General features: G+C 50.5%; 1 protein-coding gene across 1 annotated transcript in view; it reads left to right on the forward strand.

The window, feature by feature from the left end:
• The window catches only part of VAC14 (VAC14 component of PIKFYVE complex), a 31,079-nt gene that overhangs the window by 6,153 nt on the left and 7,121 nt on the right, over positions 1-17,805 (forward strand). Inside the window, exons 6-14 of the mRNA XM_015812188.1 lie at positions 1,211-1,320; positions 2,203-2,309; positions 4,515-4,649; positions 5,727-5,882; positions 6,224-6,284; positions 6,850-6,994; positions 10,859-10,924; positions 14,691-14,850; positions 17,115-17,247. Of these exons, the coding sequence (XP_015667674.1) occupies positions 1,211-1,320; positions 2,203-2,309; positions 4,515-4,649; positions 5,727-5,882; positions 6,224-6,284; positions 6,850-6,994; positions 10,859-10,924; positions 14,691-14,850; positions 17,115-17,247 (1,073 nt within the window). The remainder of the gene's footprint in view (positions 1-1,210; positions 1,321-2,202; positions 2,310-4,514; positions 4,650-5,726; positions 5,883-6,223; positions 6,285-6,849; positions 6,995-10,858; positions 10,925-14,690; positions 14,851-17,114; positions 17,248-17,805) is intronic.

Consider the following 17,805-nt stretch of genomic DNA (forward strand, 5'->3'; position numbering starts at 1 on the left):
TCAGCTGATTCCATCGCTGACTATAGGGGGCGAAACTTTGGCCCCCTCGGATCGGGTCCGCAACTTGGGTGTTCTCCTGGATTCGCGGCTGACACTGGATGACCAGTTGGCGGCCGTGACCAGGGGAGCGTTTTATCAGGTTCGCCTGATTCACCAGTTGCGGCCGTTTCTGGACCGGGACGCCTTACGCACGGTCACTTATGCCCTTGTCACTTCCCGCCTGGACTACTGCAATGCTCTCTACATGGGGCTCCCCTTGAGGAACACCCGGAGGCTCCAGCTAGTTCAAAATGCGGCCGCGCGGGCGGTGTTGGGAGGGACTCGTCGCTCCCACGTTACGCCGCTTTTGCGCGAGCTGCATTGGCTGCCGGTGGCCTTCCGGGTGCGCTTCAAGGTGCTGACTATTATCTTTAAAGTGCTCCATGGCATCGGACCTGGCTATCTTCGAGACCGCCTCCTGCCACAGATTACCCCCCACCGACCTGTACGCTCCCACAGAGTGGGTCTCCTCAGGGTGCCGTCAGCCAGACAGTGCCGGCTGGTGACCACAAGGGGGAGGGCCTTCTCTGTGGGAGCTCCCACCCTCTGGAACGAACTGCCCCCAGAGATCAGGGTGATCCCTGATCTCCCTTCCTTCCGCCGCGCCCTCAAGACATGGTTGTTCCAGCTTGCGGGACTGGCCTAAGGGTTTTTAAAGGGGTTTTAATTACTTTTAATCAGATGAGTTTAAATATTTCTTTTTAATCAATTTTAATAGGTGTACTATATGTTTGTATTTTATCCAATTGTTAGCCGCCCTGAGTCCGCAAGGAGAAGGGCGGGATATAAATGTAATTAAATAAATAAAATAAATAAATAAATAAACCAAACAATTTATGTACATTATGGCTTATGTGGGTGGGACCCATTTGCTGCTTTCAAAGTCCAGCTGAGGTGGTAGCCCCAGAAAGGATTCTTGAATTATTGTGGGAACTTGGCATCTCCCCATGGCAGTAGCCCTGCCGAGAGGGAACATGGCCAGCCCAGAGTCGGCCAAGGAGGTCTCTGAACCCTCGTTTGTCCAGTCCACACCACATGTCCCTTGTGTCCCTTTCCTGTGATGTGGCTGTTGCTGGGACCCACAGTGCCCTTGCTGGCTAACCCCCTGAACTCTTGTGTTACTGCAGAGTGCGGCTCCTTAACTCTGTGGTTTTGCTCCCTCGTGTGCTAGATTTTGGTGCTGGAATCTGTTCCTGACATTAATCTTCTGGATTACCTGCCAGAGATTCTAGATGGACTTTTCCAGATCCTGGGCGATAACAGCAAAGAGATCCGTAAAATGTGAGGACACTGTTGGGTCTGGAAATGTGTGTCTGGCAATTGAACTGCCAGTCTAAATGTGAGGAGGGGTGGGGGACGTGCAGCTCTCTGGTCCAAACAAAAGGCTGAATCTTTAAAAGGCGCCTGTGGTCATTGGTTGCTCCGAGACAGAGGGAGGCATCAGGCTGCGCAAGCAGCTGGTCAGCTGCCATGGTCAGAATCCTCCCAGCAGCGTGGTCTTGGATGAGCCAGAGGTCTTGTGCCTCCTGTTACCCCAAGTCATCCTAAAGGCAACCACACAGAGCAGCTAGCTGCCCCCTGGCTGTGTAGGGGAGGGCAGCATGGACTTTACCTGAGCGCCAGCCTAACCTTTCCTTCCAATTTGTGGTGTCGTGGTTCCGACAGAGACGAGTAAAGCAGAACTCTGAGGCTTGCAAATTCCTCAAAAAACATGTTTATTAGTTACAAAGTATCGGCACAGTCAAGAGTGGATACACAAGTAACAATTTCCCAATACAAAGTTAAATGTCCCACCCACAAAAGCTATGCAAGCAACTACGTTCCCCAATATTTTGGTGGGCTTTTTATGCAATGCCCAGTCCCTGGTCTTGGGAGCAGCCGATGACCTTGGTTCCCATGGGACAAAAGATTATTTTGACTAACGAAGCACCTGGGCAACCCCCTTCCCTCTGTTCTATGTGGCAACCTAGAATGGGAAGGAAAATGGCTGCAGCCATGCTCATTTGTAGAGTTGACATGCAAAAGAAAACCCAGCGGTCTCCAGGGAGCAAGTTTTGTGTCAGGAGTTTTGGCCGATTGCTCTCTTTTCTGGAAATGTGCTCCTTGTAATCCTAAGCTTCAGCTTCTTCCTGTGCTCTTTTCATTCTTGGCCTTGTCCTCCAGATGTGAAGTGGCATTGGGAGAATTTCTCAAAGAGATCAAGAGGACCCCTGCCAATGTCAAATTTGCTGAGATGGCCAACATCCTGGTCATTCACTGCCAAGCTTCTGGTAAGCCTGTATTGCTCCCCAGTGTGCATCCCATGCTTTCCCTTGCTAAGCGTCCAGTCCATTTCTGAACCCGATGCTTTGCAAACATGGATGGGTTGTGAAGGAGATGAGCCACAAGCCTACGTGCTCCAGGCTCAACAGGGCACAGCAACCTCCTTCCATGGTGGTAGCTCCTTTCCAGCTTCCGAAGACCCAACTCAACCACTCTCGGCTGGCTGACCCTTCTCAGCGTTTGTGTTTTATTGGAAGTTCAAGCTCTTAGGCCTACAAATGGTAGAGTTTGTCCCCCACTGAATGGAAGGACTGGAAAGGGGGGGAGGGCTGTTTGGAATAAATCTGTAGTGGCTTGCCTTGCTCACCCTGCAGACGGCCGGCCTAGAAGATGCTGGGCGTCCCGTTTCCTGTTGCTGCATTAGGAAAGGGGCGGATTAAGGACAGGAATGCCGATGCTACCCCAATCCACCTTGGACTGCAGTGAACTTGGCCTTCCATCCCCTCAGCATGGCCTCTTCAATCTGACCAAAGGAGTGACAGGGACCGGCTTGTCTGTTGTGCTTTGTAATATGGAGGCAGACGCGTCCATTTCCCCCGGCTAGCCTGCCCTGGGGCAGCAAGGCCCCTCTGCTGTCCGCTGCCCTCCATACCATTTTATTTTGGCTGCCAAACTGAACAGGAGAAGCCCTTTCACTCACCTATTGATTTCTCCAGAAGGGTGAGTTCATGTGACTCACTCTATTTTCAGCTGACTTAATGGACGCAGCCTCTTTTCATGCTGACCTTTTTAGGCCGTCAGATCAAACTTTGTTTATTGTTTATTACACAGATAGCACCTTTCACAGACAAGGCATCAGAAAGTGCACGTATTCAGGCACAGCAACGGCTTAAAAGTAAAAAGTCTCCATCTACATTTTCCCTGGCTCCTGAATTGCTGCTGCAAGTATTCTGCAGCCACACTTCAGAAGCAGAGCAGTTGTGTCTGTGTGGTGCATAGAGGCTCCTCCTTTTGAAACCAATCAAGAACAGGAGTTTCAAAAAAGGCTTTTTTCTTTCCCTGAGCTGTGGCTTCTTCCAGTGGGCCTTCATTCATACAGCTGCACTAATAAGGGTTGCTGAAATGCAGGAAGTGACTCCGTCAGCAGGTCAGTGGAACAAGGAGCCTTTTGCGGCACTAATGCAAGTGGGCTGTTTAGGGTGGGAGGTGAAGTCCCGGTCTCTCAAGGGATTGGCGGGAATGCTGAACTGGCTTGTTGGGGAATTGGTTAAAAAAGAAAATAACAGTACAGTTTAAGAAAAAAAAACTTTAAAAATGAGGACATCTTGCATGCAAAGTCCAGACAATGACCCCTCAGCTCTTGGAGCATGGCTGGCAAACCTGCAGAAATGCAAGAATATTTGTGTGCCTGCAAATATTTGAACTATGTGAAAAGTTCTATGTTTTTCCAAAAGGATACAGATAGTTCTCATTCAGGGACCACAATTGGGATCAGCAACTCTGTTGCTAAGGGAAGCGATTGCTAAGTGGAAAATCATGTGACCATCCCTGATTTTCTTTTCTCCACTCCCAGTCCTTCAAAATGCTCACCCTGGCGCTGAGATAATGAACAGGAGAGGAACTAATGTTTGTGTTTACATTCATTGGAGAGGACTAAGCAGGTGCACCTTGGGAAATACACACCACAAGCAATGTATTGGCACAATGAGGGCACTGTGCCAACTGCCTGGTGTAGTATGATTGTTGTGATTATTGTTTGTTAAATTTATTTGCCTCCTCTCTCTCTCTGGGGCTATTCCAAGCGGTATGCCTGCTTATTCCCTTGGCATGCCTTCCTCTTGAATCTCGGCTGTGCAAGGCGGGGGGGGGGGGAACCAACAGATCAGGCACAGGGCAAGGTATATTGGCTGTAAGCGTGATCCTGCATACTGGAGGTGGTAAATGAGGGTGTTGGACATAAAGTTATTTCTTCAGTGCTGTCACAACTTCAAACAGTTGCTGACTGAGGCAGCTGGTAAGCGTTCCTGTGTCTGCCAAGACCCTCTCATCAAGCACATTTGTCTCCTGCTTCCTTTAGCTTCAGATTCTTTGGAATTTTTTCTCTTTCTGGGAGATGAGGGCAGAGGTGCCTATTGACTTATGAAACCTGTGGGGTGCCACCTGGGATAGAAGCAGCAGCTGAGCTTTCACTGTTTGCAACCCTTTTCCCACAGATGATCTCATCCAGCTGACTGCCATGTGTTGGATGCGGGAATTCATCCAGCTGGCCGGCCGGGTGATGCTTCCCTATTCTTCTGGGATCTTGACAGCCGTCCTGCCCTGCCTGTCCTACGACGACCGCAAGAAGAGTATCTGCTGCGCCCCCGCCTCTTGCCTTGCGGGGGGGGCTCCCCAGGGGAGGTTGCTGCTCTTCTAGCCCCACAGAACCCTTTGGGGGGGTGGCTCTGCTGGTGAGTCTTGGAATCCTAGGATTCCTCCAGCTCTTCCCTGGGTGGATTTCAGCAGAAGAGGGGAGGCCGTGGCTCCTGGGCGAGAGAGCAAGCTCACAACTCGGTTTGTTTTTGTCTGCTTGGAATGAGCAAGAGGGTCTCTAATCTCTGGATGCACCCATCAGAATAGAGTTTGGAAAGCAAGTAAGTGTGTGTGAGAGAGGGGGGGGACATTCCTCCTTTCACACCCCAAGAAAGGTACTTCAAAAGAGGATAGACCAAAATAAAGGAAATTATAGGTTCCCCAAACTGTCCCCCTCCCTCTTGGCACAAACCTCCCCCCTCCCACCAGAATTACAGCACCCGAAATGAAGTGAAATGAAAATGCATTGAAAATACATTGAGGGTCTGACATGATGGCAGAATTGGTGCTACAAATCAAGAATCAAAAATTGCCCTCCCTCCCTCCCTCTAGTGCGCAGTCCCCAAAGAAGAGGCTCTCTGATCCTCTAGTAACCTCCACGCGGGGTGTCGGCCCTCCCAAAATCCTCCCTTGCTTCCCGGGGGCCTTCTCCAGGGGAACTGATGGGGCTGTTTGGGGCAAGGCTTGCGAGCAAGTGCAACCCAGTTGCCCTTGCAGGAGCTTTGGTTGGGTGCTGTCATCTTGGTGGTGCTGACAGGCCAGACGGTGCGAGGCAGCACGAGGGGTGTGTAGCTGTGTGGGAAGGAGACAGAGAAGCTGGGCTGCCCTCCATGTCCAGACCTGGCTTTGCTCGTTCATTCCAGGCCTGCATTTTCCAGAGCGGGCAATCAGTTACCAAGTCCCAGGAGCCCTTCTTAGCCTTGGGGCTGGCTGGACAGAGGAAGGATCCGGGCAGGAGCTCCCTCTGATCCCACCCTGTCCCCCTGAAGGTCTGAGGCTCCCCAGTTTGGGGGTGTGCTGAGGGGATTCTCCTGGTCTTTGTGGAAAAACCTTCTTTGATCAGTGAAATACAGATATTAAGGAGTCGGCCGCCGTGTGCAATCAAAGCTTGATGAAGTTAGTGACCCCAGAAGATGACGAAGCTGACGAGGGCAGGGAGATCCTGCCATCCCCCCAAAGAGAGGTTGGCCAAGAAGAGGCTGGCCCCAAGGCAGAGCAGCCCCCGAGTGGTGAGTCCTGTTTCCTGCATGTCGCCCCAGGGCTCCCTCCTCTCAGAGAAGCCAAGCGGTGGGGGGGGGGCGGAGGCAGAGGAAGGGCTGCTGCTTGTTAAATTCCCTTTGCCAAGCCTGCTGGACCTCAGGTTGGTTGCCCTTCAGGCATTGCCCATGATCCTGGCCGTGGCAAGCTCTGCAGAGGGCACCTGCTTGTGATGGTTTTGCAAGTGCCTGGGAAGGCCGTGAGTAGATGACCTGCAGCTGGGCCTGGGAAGAAAGGAGTTTGCTCCCCCTCCAACATCTTTCCCGGTCAATTTTGGGGAGGGGTGAAGCTCACCTGCGGTCTCTTCCTTTAGGCTGCCTGGATGTCTCCAGTGAGTCGGATTTCAATAGCGCCAGCATCTTTGTACCAGCTAGGTCAGTTATTCCTACACTCTCGTTTTGAAAGGGGGGGAGTCTGGAGAAGGAGGAGGGGGCCTGCACCAGGAGGTGGGGGGGAGTGAGCAGTTCGCTCTTTCGGGCTGTTTGGAGGGCAGCTGTTCCCAGCACTGTCACCTGGTTCACAGCAACCCTACGTTTCCCTTCACCCGGAAGGGAAATTAGCAAAACCAAATGGGCAGCAGAATTCAGTCACAGGGTTTAATTCCCTGCGCCCTTTTTCTAACTCTGAAGGGGAAAGAGGCTGGTCAGTGGCTTTGAGCCCTCAGCCACCGAAGGACCTCTAAGGAAGGAGCTCCCTCGAAATGGCTCTCCTGTGGCTCTGCTGAGCTTTTGGATAGCCTCGTGGGTTTCTTCTGCCGTTCTTTATTTTTGCCTGTTGTGCCTAACCCTGTGAGACGGGTTGAGCTGAGAGAGAGTGACCGGCCCAAAGTCCCTCAGCTGGCTTTCATGCCCAAGGTGGGATTAGAAGTCAGTCTCTCCTGATTTCTAGCCTGGTGCCTTAACTACTGGACCAATCTGTTGATCCTGCTTTTATCTGCAGCATGGAGAGAAGTTGTGTGACCCTGAACCTTGATGGAATTGTGCAGGTCCTGGACTGCCACCTTCATGATTCAACCACTGGGATGATGACGCGGATTGCAGTCTTGAAGTGGCTGTACCACCTGTACATCAAGACACCACGTAAGGTAGGCCTTTAGACCCAACCTGATCTTGAGAAACGGGTCTTATTGGTACTGACCTTTGTTTATATTGGAAAGGAGCCATTTAAATAGCAAATCTAATGTCACCTGAACTGAGCAAATAATTTCTTGATTCTTCCATAGATGTTACTCAGAAATAAGATGCGTTCTTCATTTACCCGTGTGACAAATTCATTATGTTTGGTGCATACAAAGCAGCATATCCACCACTGGTTGCTTGCCACCTGAGGAGCTGTGTCTCTCCTTCAGATCAAAAAAGGGGGAGCGGGGGAAGGTCAGCCACAGAAACACAACGGAGCCTCTTTTGGTAGCTGTAGCTGCTGCTTTGTGCACCAAAGTTCTGAGCATGGCTCTGGACCTCTCTTGCGCTTAACATTGAACGGTCATTTCAATTACCATTCAGCCTGTCTGGATTGAAGCACCTTCCAAGTTCTCAGAAGTGGAAGCATAGGCTTTCAGACATCTAATACTGGAATCGGTTCTTCATCGGGAAGACCTTCAAAGAAGTGGGCTTAATGGGCAATAGTCATAACCAGGCAGAAGAAAGAGATTCTGGATGTTCAGACCCTTGGAAAAATGAGTTCTAATCCTTTAGGAAAGGAAAATAGGTATGTGTGTTTTTGTGTGTGTGATTTGTACTCACCACAATGAACCAAATAGAATAGTGAAACCCCGAAGGGTAAAGGGAGCACAGTTGTGCCCTACATGAAGACAAAGAATTGTTGCTGGTGACTTGTGATACAACAGTTTCCAAATATTCTGGAGCATCCTTCCCCTCAAAGCACTGGCCCGTCCTCGATATCCTTTCTGAAGCCCCTTAAAACAGAGGTGAAAGAAAATGGTGAGGTGATTGCATTGTCTATAACTTTGAATCTGCTCTCCCCTAGTCCTTTAATGTTTTGTTTTTTTTTGCGGAATGTTTTAGTGTTATTCCTTTCATGGCTTGTTCACCATTCGCAGTCACATTTTGTGAGATTGATGTCTATATAGATATGATGAATTAAATAAATAAATCACTAAGCCCAGTGATAATTCTGTCTGCCTGCTAAAACTTGTGATGTCTGTAATTCGTTTCTAGTAACACCTTCAGGTCTTAGAAACTGGGGTGGAACATGGTAGGACTGACTTTTTTTGAGGATTTTGTGTTCAGTTTTCTGGGCTACCAGCCAAGAATAAGAAAAGCTTCCTGATAATATATTAGAGGATAGGTTCCACCGAGTAAGGAGAAATATTATAGAGACAAAAGATTCTTCCAAGAGAATGAAGCTCCATCATCTGTAGGAAGGATGCTCCAGTTCCTGAAGACCCAGTTGCTGTTTTCATCCATCTGGTCTGTCTACGGAAGAGAACCAGGAAGTAAAGAAGAATATTGTAGCTCAGTGGTTCTCAACCTTTTTAATGCCGCGACCCCAACCGGTCGTAAGTCGAGGACTAAACCGGTCATAAGTCGAGGACTAAACCGGTCGTAAGTCGAGGACTAAACCGGTTGTAAGTCGAGGACTACCCAACCGGTCGTAAGTCGAGGACTTTCCCTGCCCGGGAGCGCCGCGCATGCGTGGTTCCGCCCCCTGCGCCGGCCGAGGCATAGCTGGCAAGCGGCAGAGACGGAGCAGGCCGACCACCAGCTGGCCCAGCCCAAGGGAGGTAAGGCACCCGCCGGAAAAGGGGAAAAAATGGTGGTCAAAAAAAATGGCAGACAGCCTTGCTTGGCGACCCCCATGAAATGGTCGATCGACCCCAAATGGGGTCCCGACCCACAGGCTGAGAACCACTGTTGTAGCTGAACAATTATATTTTCAAGTCCTGTCAACAGAAGAGAATTGACTACTGCAGTGGTGGCAAACCTATGGCACGCGTGCCAGAGGCGGCACTCAGAGCCCTCCCTGTGGGCACTTCTCTCAACTGCTGGCGGCGGGCTGCGGAGCCCCAGAGTGCACCGGTCGAGGGGCCGGTAGGCTGTGTCTGCTGACGGACACTGTCGGCCCCCATGCGTTCGCTGGCCTCTGTGTGCAGGGGGCAATGGTGTCAGGCAGCAGCTGCCCCGGCCCCTGGCTTGCCTTGCCTTGCCCTGAGATAATGGCACCCCTGCCCTGCCTCGCCTCACCCTGCAGGACGAGTCTCCTACCCACCACCCCACCTGCCAGAGACCCCCTGGATCTCCCCTAACCCTGCCTGGCCCCCACAGGCGTCCCCATGAGCAACATCGAGGTGACCATGCCCACCTTGGCCACACCCACCCAGTCTGCCATGACCACCACAGCCATGCCCACCCAGTGGGCCACACCTACCTGGCACCCGGCCATAAATAAGTGGGTTTGGGGTTGCAGTTTGGGCACTCGGTCTCTAAAAGGTTCGCCATCACTGGACTACTGGGACCATGATCGGAATTTTCTACACAAAGGATTACTGCCACAAGGATGGGTCACACCTCACAAGGACTGATCCAAACTTTAGAGAAGATCAAGAAGACTGATTTGTTCCACTGATATCAGCAAAGCAGTTTGCAAAATGCCCGGGGACACATTGATGAGCATGTTGGTTAAGTATGGGTTGGTGCTCTGATGAATGAATAGACAGCTGGTTAGAAAAACATTTCATAGGGCGCTCAACCATGAAGTGGAATGGGACAATTCACCGTGGGACAACTTGCCACAGGACAATTCAACAATTTAATTTAATTATTGTCATTTCAGCTTTTATTTTGCCCCTCTTTTTGCATCCTTTCTTTAATGATTCTATTCCACAATTTATTTGATGTTATTGTAACTCTTGTCCTGTGGCGAGTTATCCTAGACCCACAATGAAGGGCATTCCTGCCATGCCTCTTTCTTGACCAGACCTACCTTAAAGGCTGACAGAGAATTGGATACATAGCAGCACTCTAATTTCCCAAAGGGGAGAGAGAATGGTCAAGGGCTGCTTTCTTTCATTCAAGGCTGTGGGGTGCAGAATTGTGAATTTAAATAGCAAAAGGTGGATTCAAAGGTTAAAAAAAGGTATACTATGGGTAGGAATGGCAAAGAGCAACGACCCAGGGAGGCCATGGCCTCTCCTTCATTGAACGAGAAGTTGGGCCCCACAGCCTCAATGTCCTCTTTGGTTTCATGATTTTACCAGAATTAGAACAGCCTGTTAGATCGCTCAGATGTCTGACACCATCTTCATTATTTTTAAAGTTTTTTTATTCCTGATTTTCTGCAAGCATAACTATAACAATTTTTATAGCGTGACTGCTTTAAATTCTTGAGAATTGTAGGCCACTCTGGTTGCGAGGCGTTATCCCTTCATATGCAAGGGGAGTGGTCTGAAACTGGGCGTGGGTCCTGTGTGGAGCAACACAAGGCAGGGATAGAGGTGCTCTGTGAGGGAGATGGGCAGGTTCGAAATGTGATATAGAAATAAATAAAACGTTCCGTGTGTCAAACTTGACTCCATAGTTACCTGCACCTGCTTTCGCTCGCAGTTTGCCAAACAGTGACAGAAGGAGGGTGGTGAATTCCTAAGAGGGGGGAGGCTATGGGATGCATGAGGGCCTTCTCTTGCCAGCGAGACTTTATCTGCCAAGGTCAGGTTATGAAGAATGTTTGAGCAGCAGCAGGCATTTTTTCCCAAAACAAAAAAAACTATGAACTGTGGGCAGCCCAGAGGGGAAAAAGCGGTTTTACCTATGTGGGTTTTCACAGGTAAAATCCCAGAATGGACTTTTCTTCTGCTGTGCCCAGATGGATCTTTCAATAAAGCTACAGTCTTGGTAGAGCCAGGAGTTTCTTTTGTTGAATGTGCCAAATGGGACAGTTGACCCCGTGATGTTTTTCGAATTGTCTCCTTGAAGGTTTCTTTGCTTTTCAGATGTTCCGGCACACGGACAGCTTATTCCCCATCTTACTGAAGACCTTATCTGACGACTCTGACGAGGTAAGAGGAGCTTCTCTGCTGTTGTGTTATTCACTTTGCAAAGCACCTTCATGGGCTGCTTCATCCTGGCCATGGGTGTTGAAGTTCCTCTGGCCCAGCGATACAGAGATTTCTGAACTGCTTTTGTGTGACTCTGACAAATCTACTGCAGGGTTTTTGAAATTTTCCTTCTTTTGGCCCCTGAATCAATAAAATGAATTTGTGTTTTTGTTTTCCCAGCATAGCCATTTTTACTGTCACTTTCATTGATCGTTATTACCTGTTTAACTTTCTGGGAGTCACCCAGAGTTGGCAGTGGGCAGCCTTGGACGTTGAATGCAGGAATTCCTTCTTGCTGGGGAAAAAGAGCGAGCTTTAGGGAGCTGGTTCCTTCCAGTGAGCTTCCTCGGAGGTTGTCTCTGAGCTTCCCAGCCAGGGAAGTGCCTCTCTGGATTTCTGCTCCATCCAGGAATTCCTCTGGGACGGGTCCTGGCTTTCTCGCAGACATGGAGGCCTATGTCCACTCTTTCTGAAATATTCTCTCGAGTTTCTCTCTCTCAGGGGAGATAGCTCCTTTGTGTGTTGTTAATTTTATGTCCATTTAGCTTTGACATTTTCTACCCCCACTTGCCCCCCCCGTGCGCGCCATTCCTTCTGGCTCTTGGAAAGAGCATCTTAAGGTGATGCTTTATAGACTCAGATCTTTCCATTTTATGTTAATTGTGCTTAGAATAAACCAAAGCCTTTCTTGTGCTGCCGGTTCTTGGCAAGGTCATGATCAGAAACTGCTGCCGTTCTTGGATTGTGCTTTTCCCACTTCTTGGTACAGATTGGTGGGCTTTGGCCCTCATTAGCTCCTCCTCTGCTGTGATCGCCAGACAGTCAGTCTCTTGCCAGGGACGGAGTCCTGAGGGCCTTTGGGCTTCGCAGGGAGAACCATCCTTGTGGCCTTGGATTCCCAGGGCTCCCGAAGAGGCTTCGTTCATTCAGGGAAACTCTGCCTGTTTGCTGAGCCCAAAGTGGGCATGACTGGAGGAAGTGGGTGGGTGACCGGAGGTGTCTGCTTGCAAAGGGGAACAGGCATGGGTGGGAGTATGTGGGTGCTCTTGACCAAGCCAAGTATTTGTTGGGATTGTATGGGTATAAGTGGCGTTACCAGATTTTCAAGGGATGGGACAGAAAAAAACACTTTTTAGACATTTAAACTGCTGAATCAAGCCAAAGGAAGCACCTGTTTGCCCAGGCCATTTGTGGAAGGAACTTCCCATTTTTGCTTGGCAGAAGGCGAGTGGAGGAATTGCCCTGGTTTTCTTTGGAGTAGCTCTGCTTCTTTAGCTGGCCCGAAGGCTCCTGGGAGCTTTGTAAGGGCCAGGCAGGGAGTTTGGCTCTTCGTGTTCTCCACCAAACCTGCCTGCAGTTTGCTCTGGTGGATGGAGGCTCAGCCTGGCCTGCCCCCTGCACCCTGGGCAAGCCTTGATGCCCCATCCTGCCCTTGGCCCTTGGCATAAGTCGGTTGTCCTGGAGGCAGCGGGAGGGCCTGCCCCTGGGTTGTTGCTAAGGCAGAGGAGGGACGTGCAGCCCCTCTTCTCACCTGGAAGATTTGACGAAAGTGTCTCTTCTATCGCAATTGTGCAGCTTCTGTGTGAGCCTGGAAATCTGAGTCTGAAAAGGAGTCTTGGCATCTAAAGGGCCACTCTCAAGCTAGCTCAGTGGCTTTCTGTGGGGCAGGCAGGGACAGAGGGGCCCTCCTTCCTTATATTGGTTCCGGAGACCCCAGCCTTCTCCCACGGCCTTCCCCCATGCAGCAAAGACAACCTGACAGCCTCACTTTGGGATTCTGGCCCCCTTTTCCCCACCGGCATCCTGAGCTCTTAGCAGCATGTATTGCTGCAGATTTAAGCCAAACTGGATCTAACAGGGCTGCAGACCTCTCCCCCTCCAATCCTCTCGGGCATAGCAGTGGAGGAGAGTGTCAGTGTGTGTGTGTGTGTGTGTGTGTCCTTGCACACTTTGGTATGTGTGTGCAGGGAAGCCGGCCTTTGAACAGCAGGAAGAAATGCTTGCGGAGCGTGTGACTGGTTGCAACCAAAATCTTCTTGAGGTGGAGGCAAAGTCAGCTGCTTCCCTTGGGATGATTTACCTCCCCTCTGAGCAAGGCCAGCCCTGTGCAAAGACCCCCTGCATTTTCCCCAAATCCTTTTTCTCAGATCCTTGGTCTCGGTCTCTCTGCCAACCAGCAGAAGGTCATGTGAGCCCGGGTGGTGGAAGATGAATACCAGCTGCCTCCTTTCATCTTCATGGGGTGCCAAGGAGAACAAAGGGGTCCTTGTTCACAATGTAATCCCCCTCCCCCAGCATGCCTGTTCGCTGCCATTTTCCCCCAAGACGCATTTGAAGCCCCTGATTCCTTGGAGAATTGAGCCAGGCTCCCTCCTTCCTCCTCCCAGTGTGCCCAAAAGAGGCCCCGATGCTCCTTTCCGAGGGGCTTCTGCAGTTCTCTCTGCTGGAGCAGAGAGTTGGGAGGAGGCCCGTCTGCTGTTGGGTGGGAGGGGAAGGGTTCTTCCAGGGCTGGGAACTGGGAGCAGGAGGGGCTGCTGAGGAAGAAGCAGCTAACGGCTCGGCTGGCACCGGCCCTGTTGCCATGGCAGTGCTGGGTATTTGTGGCTTTCCTTGCCCCTTGCCAGCTTCTCCCGTAGCTCACACCACACAAAGACAGAGAAAAGCTGCCTGGGGTAGGCTCACTGGAGAGACGTGCCCTGCATGTGAATGGCTGCCCTCCCCCACCCCGGCAGGTGCCCCGGGTGCCCCCAGAGAGGTCCTGCAGGTGGAGTACTGGGGGGAGGAAACGCTTGGTTGTTTGTTCCCAGGGCATCAGGGGACGCTTGGCTTCCAGAGTGAGGGATATGTTTCCTGGCTGTCTTAGAGGATTTCTGAATGAGACAAAAGTCCTTTCATCCCTTCTACGATGGAAACCAAAATAATAAGGAAGCAGGAAAGAGAGCCAAGGAAAAGAGAGTGGCAGAGATGCCCCCCTTCTCAGAGGCTGAACACTCACCTCGCCTCACCCTGGAAGAGAGGAGACCACAGGCTGCCGCTAGTCTTCTCCACTGATACTTCACTGAGACTTTTTTCCTTTTCCTCTTTCCTTTCTTTCCTTTTGTTCCTTTCCCTGTATTAGCTTTTTTGGCTGCTGCTGCACATTGCTGACTCATAGTCAAGTGATTGTCCACTAGGACTCCAAGGTCCCTCTCACTGTTTTTGAGCCAGGTCTCACCTAATCTCTACTTATATCTTTGATTTTTTTCCTGCCTAGATGTAAAACTTTGCTTTTCTCCACATTAAAACTCATTTTGTTGGATAGCCCCATTGTTCCAGTTTGTCAAGATCTTTTTACTCCTGAGCTTGTCTTCTGGGGTGTTGGCTATTCCTGTCAGTTTACCGTCACCTGCAAATTTGATCCCTTTTTATTCCCTCATCTAAGTCATTGATGAAGATATTGAAGAGTACTGGGTCTAAGAGTACTGGATTGGACAAAACAATTGTCCTTAAAGGAACCACTCCCTCCCTCAAGTAATTATTATTAACACCTGTCCAGACCAATCACAGGTCCCCTCCTTGGCAGCCTTAACCAACTGGAGGGACATGGTTTAAGAGAGGGGGCTGCAAGAGCCCTGCCCACCTTCCCAGGGGCAAGAGGACCAAATTCCCTGCTGATCCCTTTGCAAGATTTGGCTCCACAGTCTTTCCTTGTGGCCTCATCAGCCATTCTCTCTCTTGCTGATCCCAGGTTATCCTCAAAGACCTTGAAGTCTTGGCAGAGATTGCTTCCTCTCCGGCTGGCCAGACGGAAGGCCGAGGGCCGCAGGAGGGCCCCGGGCTCCGGTTGGAACAACTGGACCTGACTGTACCCACTTCAGCCAAAGGTAGCCAGGCTGTCTCGTCCTCCGGTAAGTGCTTCAGCGCCAGCCGCTCCCTGGCAAAGGGAGTAGGTTCTGAGCAGTCCTGGGCTTTGGCTTCTCATTCCAAGGGAGGCCAGGAGAGAGGTGGCTTCTCATAAGCTCTTCTGCCCCGTCTGTTTCAGATGTGGAGTTCTCCTCACAGATTTTGCTACTGCTTTCTTGGGGGCTGGGGGAATGGAGTGAGGCCTTTCCATTTTAGGTTGGATGGTGATACTAGTAAGAGCAGGGTGGTTTTTTTTTGTGCCAATGGTATTGTAATGGAATCAATATCTTGGCTTTCTTCATCTCATCTTGATCTTTAAAGCCAACTTCTTGTCCTTGTCCCTGCACACTAAACCTGATCCGAACAAAATGAATGAATGGTCTCTGTAAAAATAGCTGAGAGGGGTCAGGAGGGGGTGCCGCTAGGCTGTTGGCTCTGTGGAGACTGCCCCGTTTGGGGAAGCAGAGAGCTATGGGGCTGGGAGGACCGCTGAGGCTGTCTTACCCTTCCTGTAGCACGGAAGAGGTGGTGGTTGGTCTGGAAGCCTCCATTGCATTGACCGTTGTGGGGGAGCTTGGGGTGGGGTGGGGGTAACAACCAGCCTGATGATCCAATAAAAACACTTCACCACCAGGTAGCAGGTCTGGCTATTGGGTTTTACAAAAGATTGTTATTTCACAAGGAGCCCTTTCCTCCCTGAGGATCTGAGCAGGCTCTAATTCAGTGATGGCGAACCTTTTAGAGACCGAGTGCCCAAACTGCAACCCCAAACCCACTTATTTATGGCCGGGTGCCAGGTGGGTGTGGCCCACTGGGTGGGCATGGCTGTGGTGGTCATGGCAGACTGGGTGGGTGTGGCCAAGGTGGGCATGGTCACCTCGATGTTGCTCATGGGGACGCCTGTGGGGGCCAGGCAGGGTTAGGGGAGATCCAGGGGGTCTCTGGCAGGTGGGGTGGTGGGTAGGAGACTCGTCCTGCAGGGTGAGGCGAGGCAGGGCAGGGGTGCCATTATCTCAGGGCAAGGCAAGGCAAGCCAGGGGCCGGGGCAGCTGCTGCCTGACACCATTGCCCCCTGCACACAGAGGCCAGCGAACGCATGGGGGCCGACAGTGTCCGTCAGCAGACACAGCCTACCGGCCCCTCGACCGGTGCACTCTGGGGCTCCGCAGCCCGCCGCCAGCAGTTGAGAGAAGTGCCCACAGGGAGGGCTCTGAGTGCCGCCTCTGGCACGCGTGCCATAGGTTCGCCACCACTGCTCTAATTCCTGTTTTGGTGCAAAATCTGCTGAGATTATTCTCTGGCACCAGGCAGTTCTGCTCCATTGTCCAACATAAATCATGCCTGGCTCTTGCGGGTGACTCTGCTGAAGATTCTCTCAGTTTACTCTTAAGTTCATGGCGTTCCGCATATCCAAGTTGGAAAGGATATTTCTCCACGTTTGAGTGCACCTTCCAGGGCTCGTTCCTTGTCTGTCTTTTCCAACCATTAATGCTTGCAAAGAAGCATTAGAGGAAATGAAGTAAGCCTTTAAATCTTCAGATAGGCAATTCAGCTTATAAAAATCTTGGCAATAGGGAGAAATCAAGAATTTCTGGGACTCACCGGGTAAAGAACAACCAGGTTTGGAAGCCTGTGATGGAAAATTAGAGAGATCCAGAAAATGTGAAGTACCTCTGGAAAAACCTTTCGGATTCGGATCCAAGGGAGGTGGGCCTTCCCTTAAATGCGGATGGAAGGGGCGGTGAAGGTAAGGGGGCGATTGACACACCAGCAGCCCTTTCTCCTTGGGTTGTTTGCAGGCCTGGCCTACAAGTTTGTCTTACTTATCCAGATCTTTGGGAGATAATCTGGTGATGGATTTTGTAAATTAGTACTGAGCAATTAAACAAAATGTTTCATCTTCCCAGGAGAATTTCATTTTCAACTTCTCATGGAACTGTTAGAAATTCAGCTGAGCTTTTTAAAAAAAACTATTGAAAATAGGTTTATTGTGACAAGTGAATAATAGTCTTCTTCTCTGCCAGCTCCTCTGAGATATTGTGTTGTGTAGGGTTGTCTCTGCACCCCCAGGAGGGCCCGCATGGCTCACCTGTTGCAGGAACTCCAGAGACATTTTACCATTTTTTTTCTTTTACTTGGGAACCTGCAGGAGGACCAGACTCCTTAAATTCAGGAATGGGAACGAGAAGCCCTTGCTAATAACGCCCTGCAGATCCCTTTGTTGTCCCCGTCCCTCTTCTTTAAGTGACCTCCGCTGTTTACCTTCCAGGAGCCAAGAGCATGGGGTGCTCTCCCTCTACCCCCACCATGAATTCCTACTTCTACCAGTTCATGATCAACTTGCTCAAGAGATTCAGTAGTGAGCGGAAGCTGCTGGAGACCCGGGGAGCTTTCATCATCAGGTGAGCCCAGGCCACATCTTCTCCTGCCTCTGAGTAGTTTGTCCTTCATGGGTTGCCATGATTGGAGCCTCCTGCCAGCTCTGTGGTGGGCTCTGGGTCAGCAGTGGTCCTTTTCTGGAGCTGGGGCCAGAAGGAACAACCGCCTGACCATCAGGTTAGCTGCAGTACTGTTTGGTCCTCAGGGGAAGGAAAAATTTGCCAGCACTTACTAAAGAGTTCAAAATTATACGCCTGTGTTTGGGAAATGCTCTTCAACAGCTGACCATTCTGAAATTGGGAATTATCCTGAGATAAATTTCTCTGGGCTTTTCCAGAATTAATTGCTTCCAGGTCCTGTTTTCAGTTCACCACAAATACTGTAATAATAATAATAATAATAAATTTAATTTATATGCCGCCCTTCTCCCAGCGGGACTCAGGGCGGCGCACAACATATTTAAAACAAAACATAAATACATTCCCCCCCGATAAAACCGAATTAAATCAAATTTTAAAGTTGTGTCTCTATCAAATTGTTAAAAGATAAACCCCAAATAAAATCCTCCCTAGGTCAGGTCC

Source organism: Protobothrops mucrosquamatus, unplaced genomic scaffold (assembly GCF_001527695.2).
Source record: "Protobothrops mucrosquamatus isolate PMUCROS unplaced genomic scaffold, P.Mucros_1.0 scaffold74, whole genome shotgun sequence".
Classification (NCBI taxonomy): domain Eukaryota; kingdom Metazoa; phylum Chordata; class Lepidosauria; order Squamata; family Viperidae; genus Protobothrops; species Protobothrops mucrosquamatus.